The following is a 15,798-nucleotide window of genomic DNA, read 5'->3' as shown; positions in this document are numbered from 1 at the left end:
CCAGAGGTTACAGGCTACAGTTTTCAATTGTGTCCCTTATGTGACATCTTTTTTAAACGTTCCACAGTATTTTGGTTACCAACTCGAACCTTTTATTAAGTGATAAATAACAGTCATGGAAGATTCTTTGCTTTGCACAAAGTTCGTTGAGGAAAACTATTAAAAGTCAAGAGCAGTCCTGTAAAAGAGAAAATTTGACGATCAAAAAATTTTTTGCCTTTGTCATTGTCTTGTAAATTAAATGTTAATGAATTTTGGTCACTCAAAAGGACATCAGAACAGTTGGCTGGGAAAAGAGCCTTTGTCTCTCAAACGACACTCGTGTAGAATGTTCTGCTAACTTTTTAGCGATCTCTGTAACTCAGGATGAATTAAGTTTATCGTACCTCAACACGCAAAAAAATATTATCTGCAGAACAACTTGCTCACACCGTCAAATCCTTTGACCTCCTGCCTTCAGTTATTTTCAGAAGCTGTGAGAAAATCCCTCACTGGGATGTTTCCCTCAAAGCGGAACAGTGCAACTATCTGAGTGATGTGGAGTTCGAGCTCTCTATGCATAACATTGTACTTAATGACCAAATTAGGCCCTCTTTTCAAACTTTGCACATAACAGGCGATGATTCAGTTAAGGGGACGCTCTTGTAAAATACCAAACAATTGCATATTGATTAAATGAAAGTAGACGGTTTTCTTATCTACGAGTTCCTTTAAAAAGGGCGCAGAAGTCATCGAAATACGATGGATGCATAAAAGCTTTTTTACAGCGAACATTTGGTAAATTTATCCATTACGATTTCTTACAAAAAGGAGCCATAACATTTGGAAAGTCAAAACTCGGTGTGGAAATTGGAATTATGTCAAAGATTTAACCGAAATAACAGAATAAAACACACTACAGAAGTAGCCGACCTACTTTTACAAATAAAAAACAGATATCTCTCCTGCCAATACAGTAGTTGATATTCATGCAGTCACTCAAGCCGATCTGTCATGTCGGAAATTGTTTCATTCTAGATAACCTACTTTGGATCGTGGAGATAAGCCCGTAATGTTATCCTTTCGTTTAAGGACTCCTGGATTAGAAAACTTATCGTGTTGTTGCATGCGGCGTGGTGCTCGTGGACTGGGAAAATTTTCCGAGACAAATATGTAGGTGTGTCTGGAGTGTATAGGGATAAACTTTGGCAAAAAATGCAAGGGAGAATTGTCAGTGTACGGTTTTTTTTTCATCCACTTCTAAGCGGTAGGAAAACAGATTCTTAGCCGGAGGATATTGAAATGGAATGTGCTAGAAAGTACGATGGAATATGAACAACACAGAGTGATTGGCAAACGAATATATATTACATGGTCACATTCCCTGGATATCTAGATCACTATCGGCTTTGAGTTCATCGAGGGCAAGTCAGTTTTAGAGATAAAACATTGAAATCTTAAATATTCGTCATATGTTTACAATAAGGATAAAGAAAATGTGTTTCGCTAGTAAAAGACAGCTGTGATATTGACCCAAACAAAGCTAAACTCATGTTGTTTCGCCAGAGACTTCATACATTTCTTAAAATAGGAGGCAGTTACTGTGAAGAGCTGTATGTTCACTGGCGTAAATAGCGACCGACAAGTCACAAAAAGTAATTGGAGATAAAATAAACAAATATGTTTCAATTTATTACCTGTTAGCAACACCGATTGAAATGTTCTTGCTGGCAGATTGAACTGAATATTTTGACTTGACCGTGTCCTAATAGTGGTTAAAACTTATACCCACCGAGTTTTTCGCAAACACGTTGGGAAACGCCCCAACATAATCCACTGGTGGATATAAATATACGTGTATCGTCAGTTTGAAATTTAGTCCGAAGAAAAGACAAGATATACAGAAACTAATGACTTGTCTTATAAACTTCTTTATTTGTGGAATAAACATGTATGTTATAAATAACATGGAAATTGCGGTTTAACCGAGATCACGCAAATCCAATGACTATTGAGAAGCTTTTCCCGCGCGCGAAGCTGCGGTAAACGCATAAATGTTTTTGGTATTGAATCTAACTACAGAATACTTTTGAAATATGTACAATTGGAACATAAGCACAGATTTACCAAGCTTTTAAGGCCACTTGAGGAAAAGCACCTATGACAGATTACATTTGTTGTTGTTCCATTGCCTCCACTAGCCGGTGATACGGACATTTATTGAACGATATAATTAGTTATCATTAGGGCATATTATCCGGGAAGTTCATACGGAGTAAAAGCTGTTTGTAGAGACTATCGCATCAGCGAAACCAGTGTTAATCTGTTCACCTTAAAAAGCCGTTAATAACTCCAAAGACTTTGACATTTCTTGAAAACATTAGAGGCCTATACGGTCATTACGAAAGTTGTTACAGATGTTCCGGAGCGTGAGTCATCTAATCGGCCTATATAGCTTCTAATAGTTGATTTCGTGTCCTATAAACTCTTCTATTTAACACTAACAAAATATTTACAAGAGAGAGAGGAAGTAGTGTACTTCAATTCGCCATGAAGCAATATGCTCACAAAATTAGGAGTTTCGCAGCCAGTGGTCAGTGTTCCGAATGGATGGAAAAGACATTAGCGCGGCGGTACCAACCTCTTTGGTATTAAATTAATTTTCCTTCGAGCCTTCAGCGCGTTTCTGCTTATCTTGTAAAGTGCTCTAAAGAACAAATTGATTCTAATTATGCTTTCTAGAGGTATTATCGTAATCGCTGTGGAATAGCGTGTCCGTTTCGGGTCCAAAATGCCGTGTCGTTAGTTGCCATTTTCGCACATGATGTTCCCCTTTGCGCTTTTTGCTTTTCCCAAGCTTTTCGAGTTCTTCGTCTCTCTTGAATTTTATCCTTCGATTCTGGAACCAAACCTTGACCTGCGCTTCGGACAGGTCCAATTCTTTGGCGATTCTCTGTCGTTCTTCTCCAACGATGTAGTGATTACCTACGAAGCGTTTCTCTAATCGCTTGAGTTGCTCTGCCGAGAAGGTTGTTCGTGCCCGTTTCTTCTTTGGGGGATACATGCCTGATTCATCCATGTCACCATATTCAGGATAAGGGTAAAAGTCTCCTGTCGAAAAAAAAAAAAAAAAAAAAAAAGGAAAATACGCTTGTTGAAAGAGATAGTGTTTCAGAGTTTTCGTTGAATGCATTCTTTTTTTCAGTTTGCGTTGCGTAACCATTAAAATTCCCCTGAAATGAAATTCAAGTTGGTTTGTGGAGCACGTTCCTCGTGATTTCTGCGTATATTTTCCTTTGGCACTCTAAACTTAAGAGCTGTTTTATCTCAAGCCAGGAAACAAGTTGTTTATTTACCTTTTCCGGTCAGGAATTGTTGAACAATTTTATTAATAGCTGAATTTTGAGAGGGCGGATTAATGAAACTGCAAAACTCCCACATTAACAAAGTTCAAATCGCATAGAAGATTGATATGACGTCGATAAAACTAAACATTTATTTTCTTTGTTTTACTGCCAAGCAAATTAATCACAGAGTGCATTCATGGTAATAACTGACCTTGGTTATTAAAATCAAAAGGAATTCATTTAAAGGGGAGATAAATGCTGGGCTATTTCTAAAGTTGCGCTGAAAACCCCTCACAAAAGCTGATCTTATTGAGACCCAGACGGGCGGCAAGTTAACCTGTGTCTTATTTTGTAAACTTGCTCAATTTATGAAATTGTAAGTGAGCCGTATAATTGGTGAGGAAAAAGATATCCCTTGGAATTAAGAAATACAGACCGAAGATTTCGTGCCCGATAACCTGATAAAACCCGATCCGAAACTCACAGCGCGCTGCGCGGTTTTCGACGACTCTCAAAGTATAGTTTAGTTTTCGATCTTCTCAGCTTAATAGTATTTTGAAGGACCGCAAAGTGACTTCATTTCATTCCTTTTCACGATAATTGCTCAGTTCGAACGCATGCTACTTTGATGAAGTTGTCAATCAGTTTTTAACGATACAATTCTTGCGCACGCTGGCGAGATTCCACAGCCGGCTATCACTGTTTAAATATTCCATCTAACAATTCCTGTTTGACGCTAGTTTACGGTTGTCTTGTCGCCTGCGTCGCCAACCGCTCTCTAACGTATACATCAATAGCGGGGTTTATTGGAGGTTAAACAAATCCTTTTGCTGTTTTACGATTGCAAGATAGCTGCGACAGCCGAATTGTTTGCGAGTGCTAATGTGGCTAGTGAAATTTGCGCTCAAATTGTAGGTTACACTGCGCGTGCCATTTCTAACGGCTAATTTACACCAGCAGTGTTTGACTTAGGGTGTCCCTAAGTGTGAATCGAAAATAAACAAACATACTGCAAAGGCTATGCAAATACTCAAAGAAGTTTTATAAACACATAAATAAAAACTACGACAACTATTAACGAGCATTTCGAGTTCAAATGAATTGATAAGTTTTTAAAGCGCGACAAATGAAACCAGGATGTCTCTCTGAGCAGTGCGTTTGATCAACTCAAAACAGGTTTTCTTAACACGCGCTCGTTCGTAATCAAGTAGAAAAGCACAACGATGCTTTTACCTGGGCGAGGGTGACCGAGGTATGGCAGATTCTGTCTCTGATGCCAAGAAGACATCCATGGAAGAGGCAAGCTTTGGTTGTTGGGCATATCAGGCATATAACTGGGGTAATTCATCTCGTTAGAGTACAGGACCTCTTGCAAGACTCGCGCAGACGGAACGAGTGAGTTGGACGCATGGGGTTGACACATCGAGAACGGTGGTGGCCTTGGAGAACTTGTGTTCATCCCGTAGTTTGGCTCTTCAAATCGCGGCGGAACCAGCGCAGGAATACTCATTCCGTGGTTCGTCTGAAGCATATTCGTGATAAATTTCACCACAAATATACCGACGTCAAAATAGAGGAACTGCAGTTATGTTTTGTTACAAGTGCACTGTGACGAATCCTGTGGATCTTCTGATGTGTCGATAATTTCTGGCTTTTAGCTACTTATCTTGACCATCACTCGGTCTGGAGTGCATTTAAGTCCAAGGGGGTTTTTAGAGAGAGAGAAAGCACCGCATTGGACAATCACATCCTCACGTCCTGCAATGTGTCATCGTCATGTCTTGATGAACGAGGCATAAAGTTGCTGTTCAAGATGTGTTGTTCCGCGGCTTGAAAACTTAATTAGCAGATCGCATTTCGTCTCGTTCGGTGTGGCGTGGCAGCAGCTGAAGGCCTTCATAATTGCAGTTAAGAGATAAGATAAGAGAGCGCTCTTTGTTTTTCTTCATTTACGACACTGTTTGCTTAGGGATGTAATCGGGAAAGATGTTGGACAAGCGTTTATTTTGCTCGGTCGTGGGAAAGTGGTAATATGTTCTTATTTCGTTTGCCGGAGCGTGCGAAATAGTTCAACACGTAAGAGCACGATAAATACTGCTAAACGAGTGTCGCGAGCTTGATCAGACCACCAACTTAGAGTTGAACATTGGAATAGCGAGAAAACTATAAACCAGATCGACATTTGTTTGCGTTTTTTTTAACAACCAAACCAAAATCACCGGCTTCTTGAGGAATCTTCTCGTCTTCTTAAGGGTCAACAAGCAGTTTAGAGTCATTTAAGTCAAGAAATCGGCTCAAAGCCAATCTCATTTCAAGCCATCTTGTCGTTCGTGATACCTGCGGTAAATACTGACAGAGCTGTTTATCCCATCCTATTTCGAGATCGAGACAACTCAAGTCGATGGTTATCGAAATCTGCTCGACTCCTTGGCAAAATATCTTTCAACGTCTTCCCACATCATTCCTCTCTGATCGATTTTGACCGCAACAAATCGCTTTGGGGGAAAAGTGCATTGCTGTCGGCCAGTCTCAAGAGTTTTAAACCGCTAGTGATAAATTGACCAGCCCTGAAACGGAAATCGCAAAGCCACGCTTTGTTCAGAAATTCTTTAGAAGTTTAATAAATTGTGGCTGTCGGTTTTGTAAAGAGGAAATTGATGTCTATTTTATCTTTTGTTCATTGGATCGACGTTGAAAAGTCACGTCTAAGCCTCAAACCACACTAATGTGTTTTTAAAAGTGTCCGTTTTCGCCCCAAGCAAAATGATGCAAAATAATTTCTTCCCACACGAGCGTTTTCGTTCCCTCTCAACTGTCCACAAAAGAGCGTTTTGATTTAACAATTCATACAGCTTGATGTATTTTCCCCTATCGGAAAAAAAAGAGCCTGGCTGAGAACGCAGATGACTGGGCGACTGTATGTTCTTAAAAGCCCAAGTTTTCAGTTTTCCACAAATAAAACGGAGTATTTTTAAAATAATGCGTTTTCAAAACATCCATTTTTAAAACTATTGGCGAGATTCTCCCATTCATCGGTGTTCTTTTTTTAGGATGTGGTGCGTTTGCCAGGCCGAAACACACCAAAAGAATATATTTTCCAACGCCTGAAAACCCATCAGTGTGGATCAGGCCTGAAATGTTTATGAATTAAAATTTCCGTTTACTTGAAAACCTTTCCTTGGCTTAAGCTAATATAACTTTATACAAAGGTTTCTGTAAACCTTAGCCACCAGCAGAAATCAGTGTCTATTATTAGGGAGTGTAAAGAGATTGTATACTTTGTGGACATGTCTTCATTTGAATGAACTGCAACTCCAACATGATGACCAATCCTTAATCTTCTCAAAAAACTTATTGCGTAATTGCTTCTTCTGAGCTCTATGGGTTCAGAATCATTTTGTTGAGGCTTTGAATTGTCCTGATTATGGGAAAGGAGGAGTTTATATTTAGTTCTCAGAATCGTGGCTGAGTTTTATCTTTCGTTTCTTATATGAAAATAGTTTAATTTGACTGCTTAAGAACATGCAAGAATACAAGAAGACGAAAAGAAGTTGTACACCCTCGGAAAACTTCTCTAAGATTTGAGTGGCTACATTTCCTAAATTTAGGGCCGCCCAAAAGAACTTCGCAAAGGGCGTCAAGATGTCCTCCAGGATATCCCTAGGCCGTTGCATTGCGTAAACGTCTCCTTCTTCTGTCAATTTTTTTGTCCGTTCAAGCACTTTGTACTTCTAAAAATTGCAAAATGACGATTTGTCGATTTATTTTGACCAAAATATCTCATGCTGTTTAACAAAAAAGACGTTCAAGTGCAATTCATCTGCAAACGACCGACATATAAATTTTCATTTATATCAGGACGACTGGTAACCCTCTTCCACACTTTTAATTTTTATCGTTAAATCAACAAAAAGTTTTAATTGTACGAGTGGGTATACTTCAGTTTGTCGAGGGGAATGAGTCTGTATTATTTATTAGGCGAAGAGAACCCACTGCTTCGGTTACTTGCCAAGTCGTGGTGGACGAGTTTGCAAATGCTTAGAGAAGCCCAGCTTTTCCATTCTTCATTTCGGTTTAAGTGTTATCGGCCCGTTATTATAACCACATATAATTTCTTAAGTCTTCAACTGGTGAGATATACATGTGTTCTAGCCGTATAATGCTGTCAGAAATAATTTTAATTGACCACACTCTACTAGTAACAATGTAACCCCAACAACCTTTGAAGCAAAATAACTTTTCATGACCACCTCTTAGAAAATCATGAATTTTTCGCGATGCCGAAGAAACAATGAGGACCTACAATCGAAAACTTTTCCTGTTTGCAAGAGACCACCAGCACTGAATTTTATGATGTTCATGGGTGTGTTCGTTTCGATTGAAAACAAAGAAAACAGCGGGTTTCTCGCCAGTATCTTCAACACAAGCTTTTGATTACAATTACAATCAATTAATATTTATTATTGATACATGATACATTAACTTCTATGATATATTAATCAATATGGCTGATAAGCGCTTTCAGAAAAAAAATATATATATAACGACGATCAGATTGCACACACACAAAAACGTTTCAGCTTCTCTCTGAAATAAAAAACAGAAACTTGGACAAAATTCATCTTCCTTACTGAAATGGCGTGCGATAAAATGAAAGAAATGTGATCGACAACATTTCCCTGACTTGGAGAGTAATATTTTCAGTGGGAATCACTATTAGGTCAAACGTATCTTTTTATCAATGATGGCTGGAACTAATTTAGACCAATTTTGTTTTGAATATTAAAAACAACGAGTTTTTAACCGTTTCTCTATCGTGTCTGAAGCGTGATCTATTATTGCTTCAAGTCTGCGGTTTCCGGTTTGTGACGGTCATACAGCATCCGCCTGCCTCGTTTCATTCTGGTTTTTTTTTTTTTTATTATTTTTTTATCTACCTTTTGTTTTTTGGGGTCGGTCATCATTTATCGCCGGGGGGAAGGGGGGGGGGGAGGGAGAGAGGAAGGCTGAGGGTAGTTCGGAGGATTTTTGTGTAACGATAACATTTACCTTAAGGCTCTGTAATTTTCTTCTGACCCCACTTCCCCCAACCCCCCCCCCAGTCATTGGCATTTAATTGGCAGTCAATTTCTGATATCCCCCCCTTTATACTATGTTAACGACCATCCCCCACCCCCTGAAAACAATGTGATATCCCCCTTAAAATCCTCCAAACCCCTCCCCTCCCCACCCCCACAGGTGATAAACAAGGACTGACTGGTACCTCAAGAGGTATATTCTTGGCGGACGAGAATGGCTTCATAACAAGAATGAAAGTGTTCGAATTATATTATTCCAAGTAACTAAGTGCTGATGTGCCAAGCAAAACGGTTCCTAAATAGATGTCGAGTTGAAAAAAGTATCAATTATGATCAGTAATGGGCTCCTGTTATGCCATGGATTTATGTTTATTATTGGGTGTCAGAACTACCTCGGGGGTGATAAAGACAAATTATTGAATTAAGCGATTTTTGTTGGTTGACCCGCCATCAATCCCTTTTTGACCTGGGTGGGCTCCAACAAGCAAGGTTTTAGTGCTCACGCGCGGGATGGTGGCGATCGCGCGACAGATCGCGCGAGATCCGTCACAGAAAGAGCTGCAAAGAATGCGATGAATAAGCGATGAAACCTCTAAACCTCAAAAACAATTGATACTCACTGTATTGATCAGTGATTTTATGCTCCTGAAACGTAGCTATGACGGTTATGAAATGTTCAGTTGGTATCACCGTGAATTTTTCTTCCTCGTGTGCTGCGCGCGTTGTACATAACACGCGTGCACGTCGTAAAGACAATGTGCGTGCAATAGATCTTCGTGAACAATGTCAAAACAAGTTTAGGGAGTCAGCGATTATTTTGAACGGAATACTTTGTGGTTTCTCTCTTTTTTAGGGGATAAACTTTTGGATCATTTATTTCAACATGTGCTCAAAGAAAACCACCTCATCAAATCACCTCACGGCAGAACTCCCGAGTCAAAAATTTATTTTTCAAAAAGAACATCAGGAAGTGGTCATCGTCTCATGACATTGATTTTACGCCAAGGAGAGCATGAACTGAGTTTCACACGCACATTCAAGTTCCACTGTAATCACGGTCGCCCTTGTTCAACTTTCACTGCTTAGATCAGTTTTTTTTTAACCTTTTTATTCTTAGCACATTGCCATGTAATAGGCGTTCAGTTAGTAAGACAGAGCGATTGTAGTAAGAAGCACCTGAGGGGAAAAAAAAAAAAAAGGGAAGCAGGTTTGAGTTGGGTCGCGCAAGGAACGCGACCTGACCCAAACCTTCCGCGTTTTTTCACTCCTCCGTTACCGTCGCGTCAAAAGTGGAAAGAAATTTCACTTCACCACGCGTATTACAAAATAATAAACAACATTAAATTAAAAAACAAACAAACAAACGGTGAAAATTTAGGATGCAAAAGGTTTCGAACTTCATCGGACAAAACGTTTCCGTCCCGTCTTTTCTTCAATTGCAGTTCAATCCGGTGGATTACTTGGGATTTTGTTCTCCTTTTTAAGATCAAAGATTTTTTTATCGAATTTATCTGTGAACCGTTTATTGCGTCTGTGTGGTATTCGCCTGAGGTAGTGGTGGTCAGTCTCATAAATCAAAATGTCACCATGTTTTACCTTTTGCCCGCGAGAGTAATGATGCTTGATTTAAAGCCGCGGGAAAGGCAATTTCATGTTTCAGTTCTACCGGCAGCCAGCTTCTATAAACATCCTGAAATCTGTAAAGGATACAATTGCCTACACTTCAGCCGAACCAAAACGAATGTCACGGAAGAATTTGATTGTTTTCCACAAACATAACGAGCACGTACATGGACAACAAGGAAATTGACCCCACAGGTGTTCCAAGGTCACGTCTCAAGAAAAAGCGTACGATTACAACTGTCTTCTTTTTCTCGAGACGTGAGCTTGGGACACCAATGGGGTCAATTTTCTTGTTCCTTGACTACTAAAGTGACTATGTACACACAAACGCGGCCCAAGCTCCAGTTGTGGGATGATCATCTTGCGTAATAAGCCTCATGGCGAAAATATAAAAGGAAATAGCCCTTATGGTTGTACGGGAATATTTAGGACTGCTCCGAGGAAGGAAAATACTGTCAAATTCTCGATAAAAATACCTCACGTTACTTCTAAAATGCATCGCTTGTTGTCTGACCGCTTACTTTTTTGAAACGAGGCCATTTTAGCGAGTTACGGGTAAGAAACCTAGAAATGGATAACTTGCTTAAAATGGCCTCATTGCAAACAAAGTAACCGTTCGCCATGACGTTTTAAACACGCAAGATGATCAACTCACAGCTGGAGCTTGGGCTTATTGTTGCACATTATAAAAGCTACAGATGGTGAATATTAAAGAAAAGAGGAAGTAGATTTTTTATTATCACTTAAGAAAAGCCGTTAGGCTTTCGAGAACAGCTTTGGTCTTTGGTTTTTTTTTTCTCTCAAGCGGCCGGGCTGTAATCGATCAAACCCAGGCGAACGTGACTCACCGCGCTTCAGCCAAAACAACCTTCAGATACAGAGGTTGTTTACCACCTTTTCTATTCTCAGATTAATTCCTTGTTCTAAGCGTTTATAAGAGAGAAATCATCTCTAGAAATTAAAAGTTCAGGGATCGAAACTACAGAACACAGAGGACAGTATAAATCTTCAGCTGACTTCAAACATGGTAGGCACGTAACCATTGTAGTGCGAGGTGGCTGAAAGTTTTAAAAAGTGCTATGTTATAAAAAAAATTGGTTTTTATCCTCTGAACATCTCTTTCCTTTTGCCAGCAAATCAGTGAAAGTATATCATGTAGCTTATTTTTAGTTTTCTTGATTAATTTTTTTTAGAAACTTTCAACAGCTGTTGTGGCGATGTTTCTGGTTCTCTGCGTTACACAAGCAATTGCTTCAGTGGTAAGCGTTTATTCTATGTTATGAAACGGTCAAAACAGAACGACCATTTTGGTTTAGTGCTTTCCAGTGATTTTTCAAGTGTCATTTCTCCTCAGAGAGATTGAAAAAAAACTCTCCATTCTTAGCTTAAGACTCGTTTAAATGGCGAGCGACTGGGAACCAGAGTTTACCGTCGCTTTTGCCTTTACGAAACTACGTCGGGAATTGGTCAGAGTACTAATCGCTTTGGGAAACCACCAGTAATTATTTACAATGTTTTACAGATTCCAAATGGGAAAACAATGGATGAGAGAATTTTGGCAAAGGAGTACAATCCTCACCCAATGGAGAGTGAAACAAAAGAATCAGAGACAGACGAGGGAAGAGATCTAGAGTATTTTCACGTTCCAGCTAATAACCAAGATAACCGAACTGCGGCCGCTGACTATTTAGTGGATTTCAAAACTGTAAGTTTTTAAGTCATTTAGTTTCCATTTAGTTTTACTCAGTCTTGAAAAAGCTATAATACGCTATGTGTACTTTTTGTTCGTTTGACTGCTGGATAAGTTTACCACATGACTGGTATTTTACGGATGCGTTGTAGAACGAGTTCCTTCGGCGCGTTGACAGAGACGGTGTTTGCTATCTTGGAACACTGCCGGACAAATTACCTAAACGAAGTAACCTACAGACTGCGTTGAGAGAGGTAAGTGAATTATAACTAGGAAATGTCAATTTTGGAAGAGAAAGATCAACGGTCACCTTGTAATAACTGTGATTTTCACTTCTACCAAGCAGTCAATTCCGCTAGCGGCCGTGGTCACCGTCACTTAGAGAGGAACCACTTGAAAAAAACTAAGGGTAATCTTTCAAATAGCATTTAATCCACCTAAGTAGTATTTTTGAGAGACTTTGTGTCAATCATGGCATGAACTGGCGTCTATTATAATAACCCTATTCTGTGGAACCTGTTTTTAGGGGTCAACCGGGGTGAACGCTTAATACAGCTTCGATTGTATTTGGGTTTTTTAACATCTGATGACTGAAGCTGAAAGCTTTGTAATAATTATGTGGTGAATATTCTCTTCTTTGACCTGTCGTATCGAAACATTCTTAGGTTTTTGATACTCCTCCTTCTCCGCAAAATCATAACATAGTGGGAGACTACTGGGTCGTGACAGAGAAAGTCGACGAGCCTCTTAGAGAAGAAATCCAAAAATTCTGTGATCCAGGTTTTCCAATCTATCGTGTAAAAAAAGTTGAACTAGTTACTGCTGATGAGGGCGATGGCGACGACAGAGGCACTCGTAGAGGTAAATGAATTATTCCAAAGGATGTGTGTTTTGTTTATCGCGATTGTGATCATAAATGAAGGATCAATCGTTTGTCTCACAACATTCAGTGCCTATGAATTGCAGAACGTAAACTTTTCCACTTCATTGCTGAAGTGCTTCAGGTGATGGCGGCATTTGAAAGGATATCATCGGAATACAGTCGACTCCCGTTATTGTGGACACCCTCGGGGAGAGGGGGGGGGGTGGGAGGGGACTTAGTGTCCGTAATAGTGAGAGTTCATAAGGCAAGAGCCGACTGAAACCAGGAAGTTACCATCGTTTATGACAAGCGTCGTTGAAAAAAGTTCAATTATCAATGAAATCTATGTTGTCAAGAAAGGTGGACTGCAATTTCAGAAAAGAAAAAAAGAACTCTCTAAACTTCTCTCGATCGCTCTCAACGTGTAGCTTCCTAAGTCATTTGGTGGTGACACCCAGCTAGTGTTTGGAAAGCACGGATTTATATCCCGTCGAAGCCTGTCTTTTTCATTTTTACTATTATAATTTCAGGTTTCTTCTCTGCAATTATTTAAATTACATTTCACCCGTAAGGATCCTTTCTTGACTTGATTTTTATCCGCAGGTCAAATGAGATAATGCACCGATTAATTCGAAGCTTCAACATCCCCCCCCCTCCCCGGGGGGCGGGTGGGGAATTTGAAGTTCCAGCGGAGTACACGTGTTTTGTCTTTCTTTCGCGAGCGAATGGCTTAGAAGAAAAGGTCAAAAAGGTCAAGTTTTTAAAGCTCGGTCAATGAGTAGAAAGTCACAGTCACAAAGTAATTTTGCCTTTCACAGAAAAATTGATTATCAAATCTAGCACTTGCGTAGGGCATTTGAAGACATTTTTAGCCCCGTGGGACGGAAATTTGAACAAACTAATCTTTAATTGTTTAAATGCCTAGGGAGAGGGGATGTTGAAGCTTCGAATTGTTTGACGCATAAATTAATAGGCAGCACTCTCGTTTTGTCTGCTTTTAACAAATATAAAAATCATGCCGATAATCTTCCCCTTTTTACAGTTTATGAAGGCGAACCTTTCTTCTCCTATTAGTGTTGAAGTGTAAGTGTAGTGCCTTAGAAAAATGAACACGATGATTATTAATTGCTTACAATTTTTCGTAATTCTCTTGGTTCGTTTTTGCTTAGCTAAGCTTAGTTTCCGTGTCTTCATTGCTTTTGTTATCTTTGTTAACTGGTCATGTATTGTGGGCAAGACTTAATTTCCCCGATCCGATGAAGTAGTGGTATCAGAGTTTTAGAGTGCCTTCCGAAGAATCTCGATATTAGTTTATTTTTTGGTGTTTCGTCCGACCAATGAGCTTTGTTAGGTAGGTGAAGGAAGAGCAGTAAAAATAGACATACACCTTAGTTAGATACAAACATGTTTAAGAGTGTTCTGTACATTTTTTTTACTTTTTACTTCATTTCAACAGCCAGAGGTGCTCCTCCTTCAATAGCGAACTTTGCACCTCTTTGCTCAAAATCTTTTCCCTCTGGTTGCGACCCCCACGTTTGGCTGTTAGACTACAAGATCAGAGGTCGGCACTGTACATGGTGGTTAACATGCAGCTTGGATTTTTACAAAAGAGGTATTAAATGTGATGACACAAAGTGGGATCATCAGTATGACTCTATAATCTGCTACCAGTTTCGCTGCCCATAAAGTCCTGGCACAGGAAGGGAACTGTCGTCGATATTTGTCTTTAAAACAAGCCTCTTTCAAATCATGTTTAATTCATCTTTGACTTCGCAATAAGCACCGATTTGCTTTCTTGACTCCAGTTCGCTTCTCGGCGATAACATTTTTCATTACTTTTGTAAGTTCAGAAGAATTTAACCAAGAATCCAGCCTCGGCTTTTCAAGGACCCAACTTGGTAATGCCTATTCAGTCTATTCAAACAAACGAGCTTAGACCATCATTAACCCTTTAACTCTACAAGTGACTTGCATCTAATTTCTCCTTACAACTTAAATTTACCCCTGAATCGCGCATTAAAGTTATGAGAATGGAGCTCTTGATTGTAAAACAAATTCTCTATGTCAGCACTCTTGGAAATGTATGTAGAACAGTATGGAGAATATGCATAGTGATGTCAGGGTGTAAAAAGGGTCGTGGTCTTTCCTTGTCTGAGTCCTTTAGCTGATCTTTTAAGTCCTTTTTTTTTAGGAAGTAGTTGGTAATCTATATGTTATTCACTTTGGCTTGTGCACAAACGGTGCTTGTGTTTTGTGTTATATAATAAGTTCAGTTATGCACGCATCCTGATTGGTTCTCACTTATAATCTATTATTGGAGGACAGACGCATAGATGACGTCATCGTTAAAACTTTTTTTTAATTCTTTATTATATAAAACAAATAGATTCCAAGTTGCCATGCGTCTGTTCAGTAATAGATCTGCGCTTAGTGTGCCACTTTTTTGTTCTTACCACATTTTGACGTCATCTGTGATCTATTACTGAACAGACGCACGGCAACTTGGAATCTATTTGTTAATTAGATGCTGATATTACTTAAATTTGCTCAGGAGAACTCATTTGATGTATTGCGAGATTAAAGAACCTGATTAAGAAAGACGCTTGTCTTTTGACTAGTAATTCCCAAAAAGTTACTTCCAGCGGAAGGTTGAAAGGGCCATCGATATTATGGAAAAGTGTGAAAAGCTTGTTTTGTTGTGTTCTACTCTCTAAAGAGATGAAGCAAGTTTTTTACTCTTTAAGGCAAAGAGGTTACGAAAGTAACCACCATTTTCGATTTCGGCGTTTCGTCCTCGCTCGAGTCGATTTTTGTCTTAAAATATTTGGCCTAGCTTCTCTTCCCTGAAAAATTCAATGGTTTGATAATTATGGTCTGCTATTACCGCGAAGTCACACAACCATTCCATTAAACTCGCATTTCACGATTAACTACTGTAGATGCTAAATGAGAGCTGAAAAGAAGAACTAAATAAGTAACAGTTTAAATCATAAAACGCGTAGAACAATATATACTTGGAGTGTTAGGAACTAGTGAGGATATCGGTGGCAGTTCGTGAAAATCAAGAAATTTTAACGAGACTTCCTAATTGTGTGGAGCCCAATTTTAACTAGTCTCCCCTATCAGCCCGGCTTCCCCGTGAAGCGGATATCTAGTCACGTCACGCAATGCTCGGAGTTTATTTCCTGACGTTCCCTTGAATTTAACTAATTTCTTTGC

General features: G+C 39.4%; 2 protein-coding genes across 2 annotated transcripts; one reads left to right on the top strand and one right to left on the bottom strand.

Annotated features, from left to right (window-relative positions):
• Positions 1–1,894: 1,894 nt before the first annotated feature.
• On the bottom strand, positions 1,895–5,132 carry LOC113670089 (uncharacterized). The gene is made up of 2 exons (XM_027186175.2): positions 4,560–5,132; positions 1,895–3,090 (listed from the first exon to the last, which is right to left on the bottom strand). The coding sequence occupies exons 1-2, from the start codon at positions 4,855–4,857 to the stop codon at positions 2,705–2,707; spliced, it is 684 nt and encodes a 227-aa protein (XP_027041976.1). The 5' UTR covers positions 4,858–5,132; the 3' UTR covers positions 1,895–2,704.
• Positions 5,133–10,812: 5,680 nt separating this feature from the next.
• LOC113670088 (uncharacterized) lies at positions 10,813–15,177 on the top strand. The gene is made up of 6 exons (XM_089196884.1): positions 10,813–11,054; positions 11,221–11,286; positions 11,550–11,732; positions 11,870–11,971; positions 12,383–12,578; positions 14,036–15,177. Exons 1-6 carry the CDS (start codon positions 11,052–11,054, stop codon positions 14,263–14,265), a joined length of 780 nt encoding a protein of 259 aa, XP_089053010.1. The 5' UTR covers positions 10,813–11,051; the 3' UTR covers positions 14,266–15,177.
• Positions 15,178–15,798: the final 621 nt, after the last annotated feature.

Source organism: Pocillopora damicornis, chromosome 2 (genome assembly GCF_964200805.1).
Source record: "Pocillopora damicornis chromosome 2, jaPocDami1.2, whole genome shotgun sequence".
Lineage (NCBI taxonomy): Eukaryota > Metazoa > Cnidaria > Anthozoa > Scleractinia > Pocilloporidae > Pocillopora > Pocillopora damicornis.
Note: the sequence above shows the minus strand (reverse complement) of the source record. Positions and strands in the feature narration are given on the sequence as shown.